This window comes from Pimephales promelas, chromosome 22 (genome assembly GCF_988280905.1).
Source record: "Pimephales promelas chromosome 22, fPimPro1.hap1.1, whole genome shotgun sequence".
Lineage (NCBI taxonomy): Eukaryota > Metazoa > Chordata > Actinopteri > Cypriniformes > Leuciscidae > Pimephales > Pimephales promelas.
In genome coordinates, this window is record NC_142790.1 from 13,578,960 (window position 1) to 13,594,208 (window position 15,249).

Consider the following 15,249-nt stretch of genomic DNA (forward strand, 5'->3'; position numbering starts at 1 on the left):
TTACCACAACGTATTCTAGCAAATCGGAGGTCTCTGTAGCCTTTTATGGAGTGAGAGCGTGCTGAGATTTAAATGAGAGAGAGAGACAGAAGAATATATATATACATATATATATATATATATATATATATATATATATATATATACACACACAATTATAGCATTATTTATTTTTTAGCACTTTTATAATGGCAAGTAGTAAACAATTTACAGTGGAACAGGCTCTGGAACAATTACTGGAGAGTGACGAGGAGAAAGCATTGCTTAGAAAATTCGCCTGGGAATATTTGTAAATAAAGTTCGATTTTTTTTATTTTTTTATTGTTCTTTACATTTTATTTAACAATTACAAATGTCTCTCAAGCAAAAGCTTTGACAAATATATTTTTAGTTCGAAAACTGTTAACTGTTGTTGTGTGATGTGTGATTTTCAGAAATAAATGACAAAAATCGAATTTCCGTTTTTGAAATTCTCTAGTATATTGTACATTTTTCACTCATACTTCCTTTATAAATACATTACATGCCTGCTTATGTTAGCTTAGGGTCTTCTGAATCCATAGATACCAAACACATAGTGTTCCATCTCCATTACATGTAGTTAATAAGCAGAGATGTATAGTAATGAAGTAGAACTACTTAAGTACTGTACTTAAGTACTAAAATGCTGAATCTGTACTCTACTAGAGTATTGTTTTTTTCTCATACTTCTACTTTTACTTCAGTAGATATTTTTGATGAATTTAATACTTGAATTTTAAAATAAACTACTTGCAATACTTAAGTACAAAAAATGTTGAATACTTTAGTACTTCTACTTAAGTGTGGTGCTTAAAGAGCACTTCAGCTTCTACTCAAGTCACTTTTTTGACAGAGCACTTGTACTTTTACTCAAGTCCGGGTTTCTAGTACTTTATACATCTCTGTTTGTAAGCCCAAATGTAAAAATAGAGAAAACAGACCAAAAAGGCCGTAGTCCCCAGAGGGTTAAAATTTTTATCAATTATCACGAAATTTCAGTAGCAAAGGGAATTTTGTAATTTTATTTTGACAACTCTAGTTGCAAGTGCAATTTCTCCAGTTGTTTCTATGCATGATTCTTCAGGGATAAATTGGAGTCAAATTTAGAGATATCTAAAAAAATACAAACCAGTTTAACCAGTGAAAAATCTGCCGGTCACCTCGTATCCATCTGAAACCATCAAAGTTCACACACTATAATTTCACCTCTGTTTTTAGAGTGGATGTGGTCAGTGGTCTTTTAGTACCAGCATACCCATCTCCTTGGATACAAGTTCTCACTCTTGTCTTATCTTTTCCTAATGCATCCAAAAATACTATTATAAAATGGAAAGAATGGATTTGTTGTCTGATTGGTCAATACATTCATGCTATCCTAAGAGCCGTGATGAGATGTGTACTTCTCTGGTCTATGACAGTAAAAGCAATAGATGAAAAAGAGTTTAACTATTTAAAGAGTGATGCATGGATGAATGCTCATTGTGTGTTGCATTAGACACAAAGTGGTGTTACTGAAAGATCAAATATTTCCATTATGCATGGAAAATTATAGCTCTTTTGTACCCGTGGCACAAAGATCATGCCTGTTTAGTTTTTTTCCTCCTATATTTTGAGCTTACATAGATGCATCAGGCCTGAAACTCTGAGGCTGGAATGCGAGTGATTCTTCATAAAATCTGTGTCGAATACGCCCATAACGCACGCAGCTCAGAGGATTTGGCAGTAACTTGGATGTTTTTCTTGTGTTCTTTTGAAATGGATGTTCGTTTGCCAAAGTAGTGGCAAAATAAACGATAATTCAGTGTCGTATATCTTGGATGCTAAATACATTGTTTGCTTTCTTTGTCACATTCCTACATTTTTTCTGTCAGGGGAGGTTTGCTTCCATTGTTGAATGAGATGTTAAATATGTATAGGGACATTTTCTCTGGGTGGAGTGGGACAGGCTTTGAAGCAAACTTGGTGGACTTCCAGAGAAGAGACCTGGGATTTCCACGATTTGGAATACATGGAGAGAATCCAGTACAATGTGGACTCGTCTCCATATTTAGGTCCAGTATAAAAAATATTTATATATTGAAATATTGAAAATCTGAAGTCTGCATGTCTCTGTGTGAATGAGCGTTGCAGTTTTATCTACTCATACTAAAGCACACATGACGTGACGCTTGTGGAGTTTTTTGCATCTGCCGTTTCACTGTATGATTTTTTTTTTTAGAGCTGTTCTAAGAGTCACTTCACAATCATTTCAGCATTTAATTTGATTAAAATGATTGTCAAATTCACATAGAAACCAAAAAACTTCACTACAACCCACCAAAGTTCAGTTTAACGTGAAGAAATTGACTAATATATTACTATTGTACTGTAGAATGTACTTAAATCAATTTATTAAAACATTTTGTAAGAAATATCACACAATTATGATTTCAAAGGGCCCTACCATGGTCTTTATTTAGGAATGTCTGTACTGGGGGGAAAGTCCTTTGTAGATTTTATCCCAATTTAAACCCATTTGTATGCAGAAAAAATGAGAATTTTAGACTTTAATTTTATGATTTCAATTTGAATTAGGAATTCTGATATTAAACCAGTATTAAACTTTACAAATATAGAGTAAAATGAAAATAATTACAAAGAGGAAAACAATGTAATAATGTAAAAAAAAAAAAAAAAAAAAAAAAAAACGTAATAAAAATAAAATACAAATAAAAACAATATTAAAAAACAATACTATACTATAAACTATAAAGACAATATCTTTTATTGAAAAATATCAAAGTTTACATGCCCTTAAATATATATATATATATATTGTTTACCTTATCAGATTAGGACAAACAAGGGACTGAACAACTATCACAAGACATGAAAACAATAGTTAATCATCCAGGTAATAAAGCACAGTATTGAGATTCTAGGGAGTAAACTTTTGAACTGGTTAATTTGTGCACAATTATGGACTATATGGAAACGTCTATCGAAAGCTTATTTAGGACAGTATTAAATAAAAATAACATGCAGTTAGTTATCATGATCCCTCTTATTTTGTTAGAATTATTAACATCTTGCTCATTCTGCAAGAGATATGTAAAATTACGGGCAGAACTGCAGGTCGGGTTAGTGGTTGTGTGAGACAGTATGTTGACAGGTTTGGGTTGGGTTTGTGCACTTATTTCGAGTTTGGGAAGGAAATGCCTGCTCTGTGTTAACGGGATAAGAGTGTTAGTAGGAAACATGGCAGCTTTCACCAGTGAACTTTGACATCAGTGAATTTGACCTTTTTACAGTTTAAACTTTGTGGTCAACTAAACATTCTGTGGTCAAGAAATGTCATCTGCCTTTTTGGCATTGTTTGTTTTATCTCTAGAAACCATACATTGAAATGTCACTAAAGAATTTTTCAGAAGTAGCAGGACTATATATAATACCATTATACAATTAGAAGAGTAGCCCTCCAGTATAGTTTGGAAAATTATATTGTTGAACATCGAATTTTTAAATGAACAATATTAGGTTACTTTCATTGATGGAATGATTTCATCGACTTACATGCATCTAGGAAGGTTAAAAAAATAACTTTTTTTTCATAATATACACTGCAGCATTGTCTGGAACGGTTTGAATCCTCTAAACTCCTCCTTTTTGAGAGATTACTCTGCTCTGATTGGTCAGATTGCCCAGTCTGCTGACTGTGTCTGCTTGCATAAAGCGCGTGTTGGAAGCGAAACGGCAATTAGGGGTGTAAGAAAATATTTAGGGCTGTAGTCAACCAAAGAAATCCTTAGTCGACCAAAGTCTTGTCCTGCGCAACGATTAGTCGACTAAAAAAAAAAAATAATAAAAAAAAGTGATGTTTTGAATAAACATTTTTTAAACAATTGTCATTGAGCATTTATAAAACAACAACGAAAAAGCATCACGAATAAATAAAACTATAATAATAATACAATTCTTTGAAAATTAAGTGATTTTTTTTTTAACTGCAAAAAGTGAAGAGCTCTGTCCTAGGTCTATAGTAACAGTCACAATCGCGCACCTGATCACACCACACGCTGCAAAAAATATAACTGCTATCTGCCACATAATGAAAAATCCCAACAAAAGCTCTCGTTTATACAGGCTTTATATTCTTTTTTACTTTCAAAGCTTTAGGTTAACCTTCGCCCTGACGATCAAGGCGTTTTAAAACAACACACAAAAAAACCCAATTAGCCTAAAAACAATCCTAATAATAGGCTGTAGGACCGCGTATAGGTTTTTTTTCGTTTTGTTGCATTATTTAGGCTATTTTCAAATGCGTCAAGTGTACAAATAAAAACGAAAACGTAATAAGAAAACACAATCTATTGAGTCAGCATGATATAGCCGTTAAAAGGGAACTGCTTATAAAGTAATAAATATCAAGGAGTAAATCATTGAAAAATTCTTTCTATTGGTAAAAAAAAATGCAACTGGTCGACCAATAAGAATATCAGTCGACCAAGACGGCATCGACCGATTAGTCGACTAAACGACTAAAGTTGACAGCCCTAAAAATATTGACACGCTAAAATATCGCAATAATATGTTTGCCAATTCTGTACTGATTCTCTAGCCTGGATGCCAGCCCGAACTCCGCCCACAACATTTTTTGGTCGGGAAGTTCGGTCTGGACTCGATCCATTAAGGAGTAATTGTTATCAGGCAAAAAAAAAAAACGTTCGGGCGAATCAAATTGCCAGGGCTGGCTTTATACGATGATGGACAGATGATCTGCAAGGACGTAATCATTACGTTATCAAAGATTGCCTTAACTGGTTTCCTTCAGAGATGACTGCAGCTGGAGAGTTGAGATGTATAGATTCCGCTGTTGCGTCTGTTGTAAAATAAATCGACAGCGCATTCATTTTAATAGACAAACAGAAAACTGCTATCAAGGCATTTGTTGATCGGAAAGATATTTTTGCCGTCCTTCCTACATGATTCTGGAAAAGTGTAACTTATCAGCTGGCTCTGACAGTCGCTAAGAAGATGGGACGTAATGAAAAGCCTGTGGTCGTTGTGGTTTCTCCTTTGGTCGCACTCATGGAGGACCAAGTAAAAGAAGCAACACTCGTTATTTAACTTCTAAAATAAGTAAGTTCTGTAGTTGACAACTGTATGCAAAGTAGTTGACTTACTGCGTTGCTCTGATTGGTTGTAGGTTTACAGACTATCCAATTGAGTGCAGAGTTTTTTTTTTTCTCCTGGTTCGGTTAAGACACGCCTCATAATCAAAGCCCTACGGAGCAGTTTCAGACTCATATTCCGACAAGAATATGAGTTTGACGAAGTCAGGCTACTGATTCTTTAAAAACACTGTATTGATATTTAAATAAATTATTTTGTCCAAGATTCATAAAGCAGTCAGTGACTTATACCTGAAAATATCCTGCCCTTCCTAATCTGATTTTCAATTCCATATTTTTAGATTCTTACCAAGTTAGAAAGCTCCCTGTATAATTTAAAGCATTGGCTGAGGGAATTATTTGTTCATATGCAAGCAAAATAAACATTATAATTGAAGTATGACCTATCTGAACAATTCATATCCGAATTGAATCGAATTCAGAGTTTGTGAGTCTGAATCCAATCGAATCAGGAATCCAGAAGCAATAGCAGGCAATATCATACATATCCTCAATAAAGGCTACACATCTCATCCACGCTGCTGGCCAATGGAGGTCGACGTCTGCACCTGGCGGCCATCTTGTCACAGGCAGCTTGCTGACTCGTAACATTGTGTTTTAATAGTGCATGTACTTTAACCAGAACTTGCTCAATTTTCTACCGATTTTCAAACGGTTTGGTTTGTTATAAACGTCAGAGATGTAGTTATGACACTGCATACTTATGAATAATAAGTGTATAAATAAATAATCATCCAGAATTTTTGCCACGTTAATAACGTTGGTAAGAAACCAAACCATTTGTAAATCCGTCAAGATTTCAACGAGATTAGAGTGTTTGTGTTCGTGCTGATCACTCATCTTACATCAGCTTGCCTGTGACAAGATGGCCGCCGGTGATGACGATAGAAACACTAACTTGATTAGTTAGTGATTTTGAATAATTTCTGGTTTACTTGTTCATTTTCTTTTGAGGGAAAAAATAGTGAAAACAGCATAGCATGAAATATACATGAATCTAGTACTATGTGTTTCACACACTCGTGTATAAAGCATCTTGTGCCTCGAACTGTTTTTTTACATCTGCAAGGAAAAATTGCCCTGAATAAATCAATACTTTTGTTTGCTTGATTTATTGTTCCACAGTTAAGTGGTTGAAAGCAATGATATGGGGTCAGTATGCCACCTTTCTGGGCAGTCTTCTTATTACAGCACAAACAGAGTTTGTTAAGGTTTTCTAAGTGGATTATTTATTACATTTTATTTATAGTTTCTAATGTAACATTCCTGTTAGGTCACATCACAAATGCACAGCTTCAGTGATCCTATCTCTTTTCTTTTTGTCCATAGGCTTTGGATCAGGACAGATGCTCATTGCTGAAGGTTAAGAAGTCAGTCAAAGCCATTTATAACTCCGGCCAAGGTATGTACACAACGACGCACACACACAAATTGTGATTTTGGCAATGATTTTATACAAATAAAAAATCATATGAATCAAATGAAATCATAGTGACTTATATTTTACAGGCATTGTAGATAAATCTGCTTGTAAGACTGTTAAAACAAATGGCTGGATCACAGTTAGCATGATCAACATGTTCCTGGCGGACAACATGCCAGCTAATTTTATCCACCCCCACATACACCCACATACTTCTCTCACACACACATAATGTACTGATACTTGCCGCGTTCAGGTGTGTATATATACACGTATACATATTACATAAAAATATATATCAGGTGTACTGTGTATGGATATTTCTCTCTCTCTGTCTCTCTCTCTCACACACACACACACACACACACACACACACACACACACACACACACACACACACACACACAAAAATTGACTCTGTTTCAAATAAATGCTTCTGTTAAGGTCAAAGAATCATATCATATAACCATTTATCATGGTTTCCACAAAAATATTAAGCAGCACAATTGTTTTCAACATTGATAATAATAAAATATTTTTATTGAGCACCAAATCAGTATATTAGAATAATTTCTGAAGGATCATGTGACACTGAAGAGTGGAGTAATGATGCTGAAAATTCTGCTTTGCCATCACAGGGATAAATAACATTTTAAAATATAATTAATATTTTAATAATATTTCACAATATTACTGTTTTTATATTGTTCTGTATTAGTGTATTTGATCAAATAAAGGCCTTGGTGAACGAGGCTGTTTTCAAAAACATAAACACTTTTTTCAAATGTATTTTAATGCCTTTTTTGCTTATAATGCATTGATGGTCTCATGAATAATTTGTAATACCAGTTATAATTCACTTGCCGATTTATTAAACACACCTTTATAAAGTATACACATGACATTATTCCAATGTCAGATGTAACAAGGAATCTGGAAATATTAAAATGCATTTTAACTTTGGTTACAATTTATGAAAAGATTTAATGCATTATTAAAGGAGTAGTTCACTTAAAAAAAAAAAAAAAAAAAAACGTTTGCTGATAATTTACTCACCCCCATGTCATCCAAGATGTCCATGTCTTTCTTTCTTCAGTTGAAAAGAAATTAAGGTTTTTGATGAAAACATTCCAGCATTTTTCTTGGGGGTGCTCCGATCAGGATTTTTGGGGCCGATCACCGATTACAGGGTCTATTTGAAGCCTTCTATTTGTCATGTAGTATTATTATTAAAATATATTTAACAACAATGTACATTAAGTATTACATTTAAGAGAAGACAATGTATCATGAATTTACACCTGTGTATTTATTTGCAAGCAACATGTCCAGCATATTATCTTTGCAGCTTGTGCTTGGTTATTGGGAGCAGCTTAGGACTTGACATACAACTTTCCTGTAGAATATAAAATAAAATAAAATAAATAAAAGACAGAGCGTCTGAGTCTTTGAATTTAGCTTTAGACCACGTTAAACTAAAAACTGCAACAAAAAAGGACCACAGGTAGTAAAGTGCACAGCAACAAAAAATACAAAACTAACAAATTCCATGTCTGTATATTTTTATAACTATGCTTTTTTCTGGGATGTTTAGTGTTTAGATTTTGTGGGCATTTAGAGATGAACAGAGAGATAGAGAAAGATGCTTACTTCTTAAGCGTCAATATTTTGTTAAAAAAAATATGTTTGCAAGAACCATTGCTGAATTATTTTAAACAGATTAAAGTAGAACTCCGGCGCAAAATAGACCTTTGGTCTAATTACACATTGTTACCTAGTCAACCGTTATCTGAGATTTGTTTTCATGATTGCCGAATGTAAATAGTTTTATCTCTAAAAACAGTTTAGCCTATAATGCTAGTATATAGGGCATAGAGTAATGACAAATAAAAATCCCTTGTTATTACCACTAACAAGGCTCAAAATAGCCCCACACTAACACACTAGCATAATAAGGGTCCCTACATTCAAACCGAAGCAATGAGAACTTTGTCAGTGTCCATACAGTTTAATAAGAAGATATTTTATACACACAGTCAACTTCGCGAATACAGGGAGAAGCCATCTTTGAAAAATAGTCTCTACCAGTCGATTTACGAACGCCGATCCAAGTGCACTGGAGAGATGTGAATAAGGTGATAAGGTGAGGGCGAACAGTAGGCTACATGTACATATTGAAGAGAAGAAAATGGTTCGTGTTTGTGTTTCTTCCGTAAACAACGGACCATATGAGATTCTGCACAGTTCAGCGCACTTGGATCAGCAATCCACATGCAGATGGATTGCTAGTGAATTACTTTTTCACACACCTTGTAGAATTGCCAGACTGCTGAAGTCATTTTTACCAGGGCATAAAAAATTATCTCGCGAGTTTTGCGTCATCTGATCAGCTTTTCTGGATCGGCCTTTATAGAGACCACCGATCACACATCCCAATCAATTGTCAGCCGATTGTGATCGGCGACCGATCAATCGGAGCACCCTTAATTTTTCTCCATATAATGCACTTTACTGGGAACCAAACGGTTCAAGGTCCAAAAGACACTCTTAGTACAGACTGCAAACTGTTCAAAGGGCTTTAAACGACACCAGACGCTGAATAAAAGTATTTTCAAGCGAAGCGATCGCTCATTTAAAAAAAAAAAAATAATAAAGTTTTAAGTTTTATAAGCTCAAATGCTCGCCTTGCTCTGTTCTGTGATGCGTGTTCGTGACTCTCATGTTCGAACTTGTTCATCAAAATCAATGAATCTTTTTCCGTGTCAATTCATTCATTGAATGAACCAAGATTTGTTCATTTTGATGAACGAGTTCGAACAGGAGAGTCACGAACGTGCGTCACAGAACAGAGCAAGGCGAGCATTTGAGCTTATAAAACTTTGTTATTTATTTATTAAATGAGCGATCGTTTCGCTTGATAAGACCCTTATTCCTCGTCTGGAATCGTTTAAAGCCCTTTGAACAGTTTGCAGTTTGTACTGAAACTGTCTTTTGGACCTTGAACAGTTTGGTTACCAGTAAAGTGCATTATATGGAGAAAAATACTGGAATGTTTTCATCAAAAATGTATTAATAACAGTAATTTCTTTTCAATTGAAGAAAGAATGACATGGATATCTTTAAGGTCATTATGAATACCTTTATAATATATTATACATAAAGGCTTTTAAAATAAAAATCTTACTGATCCAAACTTTTGAACAGTATAATACAATGTATTAATTTAGATTGTTATAGCACAATGCGATTTATTTGTCTGATTAATCTGGAAATACTTCTGAAAATAGAAAAGGCAAATTTCACAGCATGCCCAAGAAACCTGTTCTTGGTTACATAAGCAGATAAGTTGATTCCGAGGTGCAGAAAGTTATTGCAGTTTAATGAAACCAAACATTCCACTCATAAATGATATCCATTAACACCAGGGAATTATTCCTACTGTAGGAATGAAATGATTTCAAGCTGTCTTTAAGGAACCCGACAACATCTGGGCGAGGATGTGTACTCTTCAGATGCATGACATTCATAAACAATACCACATGATTGTTTGTGTTCATTTGTGTTTTTTTGTCAGATCACATTCAAAATGAGGAGATGTACGCCCAAGCGTTGGATAAGTTTGGCAGTAACTTCATCAGTCGGGAAAATCCAGATTTGGGCACAGCCTTTGTTAAGTTCTCTACTCTGACTAAAGAGCTTTCCACACTCCTCAAGAACCTGGTGAGTCTTCTACGTGAACAACAGATCTTTAAACCACAATGAAAGGACATCCAAGACTCAATGCACTTAAAAGCAGGTTTTTTTTCTATGGTACTAGATCATAGAAATTAAAAAAAAGATTGTTTTGGTTTATGTTGAAGCCCAATGTAGGGACGGATTTAAGGCTTTACAGCACACTAGATCCCTTAGAGTGAATCAGCCTCTGGGAAAGTGTTAAAGAGCTTAAAGTGTGTGTCCTTCTAGATAGGCTTTAGAGTTTTCTGCGTTGGTGTCAGGCGGATGTGTTCAGAGATGTGTGAAAATCGTGTGTCTAGTGAATGTGTGTGAGTAAGAGGGGCTTTTGTAATCTATCCTGATCTCTCCTCCTGGCAGAAATGTGGAGATAGAGCCATAAATTTCGAGTGTAGGAGTTGCAGTAGCTACAGCGCGTCTCCTTTTCACCCCTCACACGCACACAAACACACACATTCCTAAATCACTGTGTGAATGCTGGCGAGCTCTGCGGAAGGGAAGTCGTATCTGTGTGAGCGGAGGCTCAGTGTTCCAGCACTGCACAGCTGCTGGGAAAAAGAGGAAATTCATGGTTTTTCGTCTTAACATCAATTTTCATTTTCACTGTCCTGCACCGTCCGTCCGGCTTTTCATTTCGTCCGGCTGCATTATTACCGTATTTTCCGCGCTATAAGCCGCACTTAAAAGCCGCACTTAAAAGCCTTTAATTTTCTCAAAAAACCGCAGTGCGCCTTATAATCCAGAGAGCCTTATACAGTATATGGATCAATATGTTACTAAATTCGCCCGCGAACTCGCGCTCGTGTCCATCTTATGCCCGCTCTGTCACACGGCCAGTTCAACCTCGTATAAGTCAGGTTATGTGTGTAAGTCACGTTCCCGTAAGACACTGTCCCCGGCGCTGCTCGCGCGTCACTGAATGTTCATAAAGCGCTCCCCATTCACAGTAACCAGGTCGTCTCATTCAAAACAGCCAGCTGTTAAGCCTAGTTCACACTACATGATTTTAAAATGTCAGGCTGAACTGTGCAGTTCACACTACATGACTTGCTCTCAGTGAAATCATGAGTGTTCAAGTTGTTTAGCTGTTCACACCACACAACACAACGTGATTGATCCACAACAGGAGGTGACTCACTACACGAGTTGACAACGCACTACATAGAGATACAACCACGATCGGATGATAAGAGCATATCATTTGTGACTCAATGAGAGCTGTTTCAGTACTATAGTACGGTCTAAATCCTGAAAATAATCAAACAAATAACGAGTTGACAACAACACGATTCTATCTGGTCTAGAAACCATGTTTTGTAACGAAAAACCACGCAATAAAACGAACCAGAAATGACGCGAAACTGCAGAGAAGAACACAACACGCGAATATGGACGTCAGACAGAAACTAGTGCTGCACACTGTTTGCTCGACGATCTGCTCTGAGAAAAAAAATGCAAAAAAGAAAAAGTAAGATTTACCTGGTGTCCTCAACCCATGCGTTGCTATGATTGGCTGTACTCATGACATCACTGAGATTGAGTCGCGCGACTGCTCGAAATATCTAGCATGCTAAATATTTTTCTGAGCTCGGTGACCTGTCTGCGAGGTGTCTGCGAGGTGTCTTTGATGCAATGTTGGCTCTTTCGCACTAACGGATTGGCGAGCGTTAATCGTCCGCTAATCGCCCGCGATTTGCACGCGATAACACCCTGACTTGTCGGCGACTCAACGATTTGCAAATCGGGCTTAAATCGGGCTTAAAATCACGTAGTGTGAACTAGGCTTTACTGTCACCGAACCTCCGCACATGAATACTCATATTCAGCCAGGCTGCGAATGTAAGTTACGTGCCCGCCCCAGCGCGCTCAGGCTTACTAATAGAAGAATAGAAAAGGATAGAATAGAATAAAATAAACTTTATTGTCCCCTTGGGGAAATTTGTCATGGACTCAAAGTGCGTGGTGCAAAGTAGTAGCTGCCATTAGAAACAATAAATACACATAGCAAAACAAATACCAGCTAAAGACGTACATGTAAGCTACATACACAACTCATGACGCATCTTATAGAAAATAAAATAAAAATGAATAAATAATTTAAAATATCATACAATACTAAAACAACAAGCAGAATACCAAGTTATTGCACACTTCTCATTCCTCCCCGTACAGATCTAAAAATTTTGATTTAAAATTTTGATGGAGTTGGGTATGAAAGAGTATTTGAAACTAGAGCCCGACCGATAAAGGATTCTGAAGGCCGATACGATACAAATATTTGTTGGTTTTAAAATCCGATATATCGGCCGACATTTTTTATTTTATTTTTTTCAGGAACGCACAACAAAACATTAACAGATTTTCCTAACATTAGTTATTTGCAGTTATGTATGAGTTTTAATAAAAATAATATGATAATGCATTTTAAAAAGAAACTTGTTTCTTTTATTGTCGCAACAGAACAGAGGAGGAACCAAAGCTCAGTAATTAATTAACAAAGCTCATTAAATTCCATTGATGATGGTGTCATTAGCTAGCTTTGTGCTTAGCTAGAATGTGTTGCGCGTTATAAACGAGTGTTGCCAACAGGCCAGGGATGGTATAGAGTGCCCCCTGGTGGACAAACTTATACAACTCCAACATGACATGGTTGAAGCGTGTTTGATTCATTTTTATTTTATTTTTGAAATATTCATTTATCGGCCGTTATAACTGCCGATACCGATAGTTTGTAAAATGCCTAATATCGGCCGATAATATCGACCTGCCGATATATCGGTCTGGCTCTATTTGAAACGGTTCAATTTGGTTTTTGGAATTCTAAACCTTCTGCCAGAAGGCAAGAGCTCATAATCCGTATTAGAGCCCGACCGGTAAAGGATTTTGAAGGCCGATACCGATACAAATATTTGTTCGTTTTAAAATCCGATATTTCGATATATATCGGCCTATTTTTTTTTTTCAGAAACGCGCAACAAAACATTAACAGATTTCCCTAACATTAGTTATTTCTAGTCATTCATGAGTTTTAACTAAAATAATATGATAATGCATTTTAAAAAGAAACGTTTCTTTTATTGTCACAACAAAACAGATTGATGACAGTGGCATTATCTAGCTTTGTGGTTAGCTAGTCTATGATGAGCCATAATTTAACAATGGATAACGTCATACTGCAAATTGTAATACATTTTCAATATAACAGGCCCAGGTGAGATGATGCGTAACTTCAGTCACATTGTCAAAAGTTACAAGGACAGTCAGTCAACTACACTGTAGCAACATAACGTAACTATTACTAGCTAATTCCGCTTCACTCTCGGCTCATTTAACAGCAGCAAAACTGGACATCATAGTCACAAATTTTGTCATGTTTATTTGAGTTAAGAGAACTGATGGGGATGTTCTTTTAATTGTTATTCAAGCAATGCATGTCTCGTGACCAACTCAATGAGTGTTGCCAACAGGGACAGTGTAGAGTGCCCTCTAGTGCACAAACTTTACAACTCCAACACTCATGACATGGTTCAAGCGTGTTTCGTCCGTTTTTATTTTATTTTTGAAATATTCATTTATCGGCCATTACAACTGCCGATACCGATAGTTTGTAAAATGCCCAATATCGGCCGATAATATATGCCTGCCGATATATCGGTCTGGCTCTACTCCGTATGAAAGATGTGGGATGGGTCCGACAGTACTCTCCGCGCCGGCCTGAGTACAGACTGTTCATAGATGGACTGAAGGGAGAGCGTTCTCCCCATCACCTTCATAGCAGTCTCTACCAGGCGCTGCAACTTTGATTTGGACTGTGTGGAGAGACTGCCAAACCACGCCGTCATCCCATACCTGATGACACTCTCCATCACTGCCTGATAAAATAAAAACATGATCTTCTGACTGACACCAAACACACTCAGATTTGCACGCAATAACACCCTGACCTGTCGGCGAGCTCAACGATTTGCAAATCGGGCTTAATATCATGTAGTGTGAACTAGGCTTAACCATCTGACAAGTGCTCAAAGCACACTTACATCTCTCATTAGCAATCGCTCCAGCTGCCTCGTTCCGCTCCAGCGGCTTTCATAACGTTAAATCTTAAATTTATATTGTAAATATTTAATACATTGCCAGTCACCCATGAATATGATTTCTGCCCGAGTCTTGTCGTATTCTCCTCCAGTGGTGAAGACAACAACTTCCATGATTATGATAAATCAAGGCATTGTTTGAGTAAATGACTTCTAGTGGCTAAAAATTACATAGTGTGCCTTGAAATTACAGTCTGAAAGAAAGATTTTAAATTTTAATTATTTCCCCCATTATAAGCATAGAGATTTTTGTAAAATTCAAAGTCAAAATGCAGGCCCTGAAACGATAGATACTTGGCATCTATGTATCTATACAATCTCCCCACACAAAATATTGCGATACAGTGCTGTACGAATTTTCCCCCCACTCCCTATATCGCCCCCTTGCTTTCTCATTATCATCATGACCATTTAACAACCAATGAAATCATAATACATTAAGACAAAATACTGCAAAATGTCCTGTATTTGAAAAATAAAAGAGGCATCTTATACCACGCTACCACAGTGTGGTATCTTAGTAATTTGGTTAACTTTTGTATGGAATGTGTACATGATTTTCCACCAGTCCAGTGTACTAACGTACGGTTTCCTGTGTGTGTATTTTCGGTCTCGCTGTCATCCTCTCCTGACAACAGCATTAACATTTCCCTGATTCATTTCCTTTGGTTCCTGTGTCATCAGTATATCCTCTCCATTTCCACAACACCCTCCCGAGGACCATAGCCTCACAGGAACGCTGATGGACCAATACACACACATCTGGTTATCAGCATTCACACTGCGTCTGCTAAACCATGGAACTATT

General features: G+C 36.4%; 1 protein-coding gene across 8 annotated transcripts in view; it reads left to right on the top strand.

The window, feature by feature from the left end:
* The window catches only part of asap1b (ArfGAP with SH3 domain, ankyrin repeat and PH domain 1b), a 107,234-nt gene that overhangs the window by 41,076 nt on the left and 50,909 nt on the right, over positions 1 to 15,249 (top strand). For all 8 annotated transcript variants that reach the window (XM_089125781.1, XM_089125780.1, XM_089125783.1 and 5 more), the window contains 2 exons: positions 6,522 to 6,594; positions 10,190 to 10,335. In XM_089125781.1, the coding sequence (XP_088981907.1) occupies positions 6,522 to 6,594; positions 10,190 to 10,335 (219 nt within the window). The remainder of the gene's footprint in view (positions 1 to 6,521; positions 6,595 to 10,189; positions 10,336 to 15,249) is intronic.